Here is a 2775-nt window from a genome sequence, read left to right on the forward strand (position 1 = left end):
TTTTCATTTTAATTTATTGTAATATAATTTTGACCAAGTCTACCGAAGTATGGGTTGGTAGAAGCGTGGAAGAGGCAGCATTTACTCAAGACTTACGAAAGTCAAAATCAAACGAGGGCGGCACAACTTTATTCCATACCAGGGATCCAAAGAGAGAGAAACCAATTACCTCTTCACCGGCATCCCCCACTTCTATATATAACCATTACTCTTCAGTCTTTACGAAGCAACCACACAGTTACCCTAGAGTTTAAGACTCTCTCTCTCTCTCTCTCTCTCACACTTCAATTCCTCTTTCTCATCAGAAACACACATACAGAGATCACAAAGAGAGAGAAACCAATTTTTTTGAGTCTTGAGTTCTAAGAATGGCTTCTCCAATTAGATGGACACCAAGTCCAAGCCCTACAAGATCACCCAACCCTGAACCAATTACACCAAAGGTGGTGAAAGATGATGAAGATGGTTCAGAGATGGGAAGCTTTGCTTCTGAAGAAGGTAACATGTCCTACAACGTCGGAGCACTTTTCCCCTTCAGCATCCATGGTCCTACTTCATCTCCTGCACCTCTTGCTCATTATCAACAACATCAACCTGAGACTCATGAAATCATCAGCCATGAAGATGAGCTCCACTACAAGTCACCAACCTTAAGGGTTGGCTCTGGAGACCAATATGAAACTACTGGTTTTGAATCTGTGGCCTTCCAAAGCCAGGGAGAAGAAAACTATGCTAGAAAAGTTGGAGTTCAATCTGATGCCTCAATAGGTAGTAGTGATGATGGTGTTTACTTGACATGGGAGGATCTTTGGGTATCGGTCACTGATCGCAAGAAGGGTAGCCGAGCAATCCTGCAAGGGTCGACGGGATATGCTCAGCCCGGTGAGCTCTTGGCCATCATGGGTCCTTCTGGTTCTGGCAAATCTACACTTCTAGACACCTTAGCAGGTAATTAAGCCTTGGAAAATATTGAATTTTGTCCTTTCTGCCCTTTGGCCTTTTCTATTTTTGAGATTTTTCTATTGAGACTAATTGGAGTCTTGGAAGACCTTGACTGTAATTCATTCTTTTACTGTGGAAAAATCAAAAGAAAAATTTGGAATTTTTAAAATTTTCTTTTTTGGAATATTGCTCAATTTTTCTTACCATTCAAACGTTAGCCTTGGAAAATTGTTTTGTTTTATATTTTATTTTCTTTGTTCTCTACTTTGAACTGAGACCTTTTGGACCTTGATTATTTGAAAAATGGCCGCAGGGAGACTAGGATCAAACACAAGACAATCAGGGAAGGTGCTTGTCAATGGCAGAAAACAGAGGTTATCGTTTGGGACTTCGGTAATCACTACACAAAATTCCTTTTCCTGATTTTTTTTTCTTTTTTAATTTTAAATTCCTTGAATTCCAATCCGAATTAGCCAAAAAGTTAATCTTCCAAGTTCGGGATCAAAACAGATCGGGAACGGTTGTGGCTGATTCCAATCAAAATTGATCGAATCGGCCAATTCGATCTTGGTTCCTCTAACTTTGTTATTAGTCAAGTATATGTTATAGTAAATACCAACAAATATGAAAATAAATAAATATAGATCCACATAACATAAAGATTTAATGAGGTTCACACACTGATGTGGTGTCTTGAAGATGTCTCACTATGTGGAAGAGAGATTATACCCAAACAACGATGATAAAACTCGCTCTGAAGCATGGTTTAAGGAATTAGTATCAAATTGTTTAAATTACGTGATTCGTATAAGAGTTGCAGGCAGAGACCAATTTTTGGCCGACCTAGTATCGACATGTACGGTGCAGTTTAAGGATAAAAATATTTATTAAAAAAAAAAAATTCCATGGTGTGGACTTTGGTTTAATCAGAGTCTAGACTTAGAACATAAGGAACATTCGGTCTTTCCTTAGTTATGACTTATGCGGATAGACGTTGAAAATATTGTTTTCCTATGTTCTGTTTGGTTGAAAGTCAAAGCAAAGGGAGAAATTTTATTTGAAAGAAAAAAAAAAAAGATATTTTTAATTATTATCTAATATGATTGTTGTATCTAGTTAAATCTATGGATGGTGAGCGTTCACATTGACCCACCACTATGGTATCCTAATTACTAGATCTAATGGCCATTCACACTACTCTAGAATTCCCATCAAACATCCAAGAGTGATCAGTGAAGAGATTCTGTTTACATGGTGGATGAAAGCATGTTTTTGAAGATGTTTTACTATCAATTTTGTAATTATAATCTAATTTCCATCATTTTCCCATTAAATTTAGGCATATGTGACTCAAGATGATACATTGATGACAACTCTGACTGTCAAAGAAGCTGTTTACTACTCAGCCCAACTCCAACTTCCAGATTCTATGCCAAAGGCTGAGAAAAAGGAAAGAGCAGAGTCTACCATAAGGGAGATGGGTTTACAAGATGCCATGAACACAAGAATTGGAGGATGGAGTGTCAAAGGACTGAGTGGTGGTCAAAAGAGGAGAGTCAGCATCTGCATTGAGATCTTAACACGCCCTAAGCTTCTCTTTCTGGATGAACCCACAAGTGGACTCGACAGTGCAGCATCCTTCCATGTCATGAACAGAATTGCAGGCCTTGCTCAACAAGATGGAAGGACTGTAATTGCATCCATCCATCAACCCAGTAGTGAAGTCTTTGTGCTCTTCCAAAATCTCTGTCTTCTATCAAGTGGAAGAACAGTTTACTTTGGTCCTGCTTCTGGAGCTAATGAGGTAATTAAATGATCAAAGTGTGAAACTAA

The 2775-nt window shown here is 38.3% G+C and overlaps 1 protein-coding gene across 1 annotated transcript in view; it reads left to right on the forward strand.

The window, feature by feature from the left end:
• Nucleotides 1-278: 278 nt before the first annotated feature.
• Nucleotides 279-2775, forward strand: part of LOC122065312 (ABC transporter G family member 1-like) — a 5368-nt gene continuing 2871 nt past the window's right edge. Inside the window, exons 1-3 of the mRNA XM_042629101.1 lie at nucleotides 279-948; nucleotides 1256-1335; nucleotides 2282-2746. Coding sequence (XP_042485035.1) covers nucleotides 369-948; nucleotides 1256-1335; nucleotides 2282-2746 — 1125 coding nt within the window. The 5' untranslated portion in view covers nucleotides 279-368. The remainder of the gene's footprint in view (nucleotides 949-1255; nucleotides 1336-2281; nucleotides 2747-2775) is intronic.

This window comes from Macadamia integrifolia, unplaced genomic scaffold, assembly GCF_013358625.1.
Source record: "Macadamia integrifolia cultivar HAES 741 unplaced genomic scaffold, SCU_Mint_v3 scaffold1971, whole genome shotgun sequence".
Lineage (NCBI taxonomy): Eukaryota > Viridiplantae > Streptophyta > Magnoliopsida > Proteales > Proteaceae > Macadamia > Macadamia integrifolia.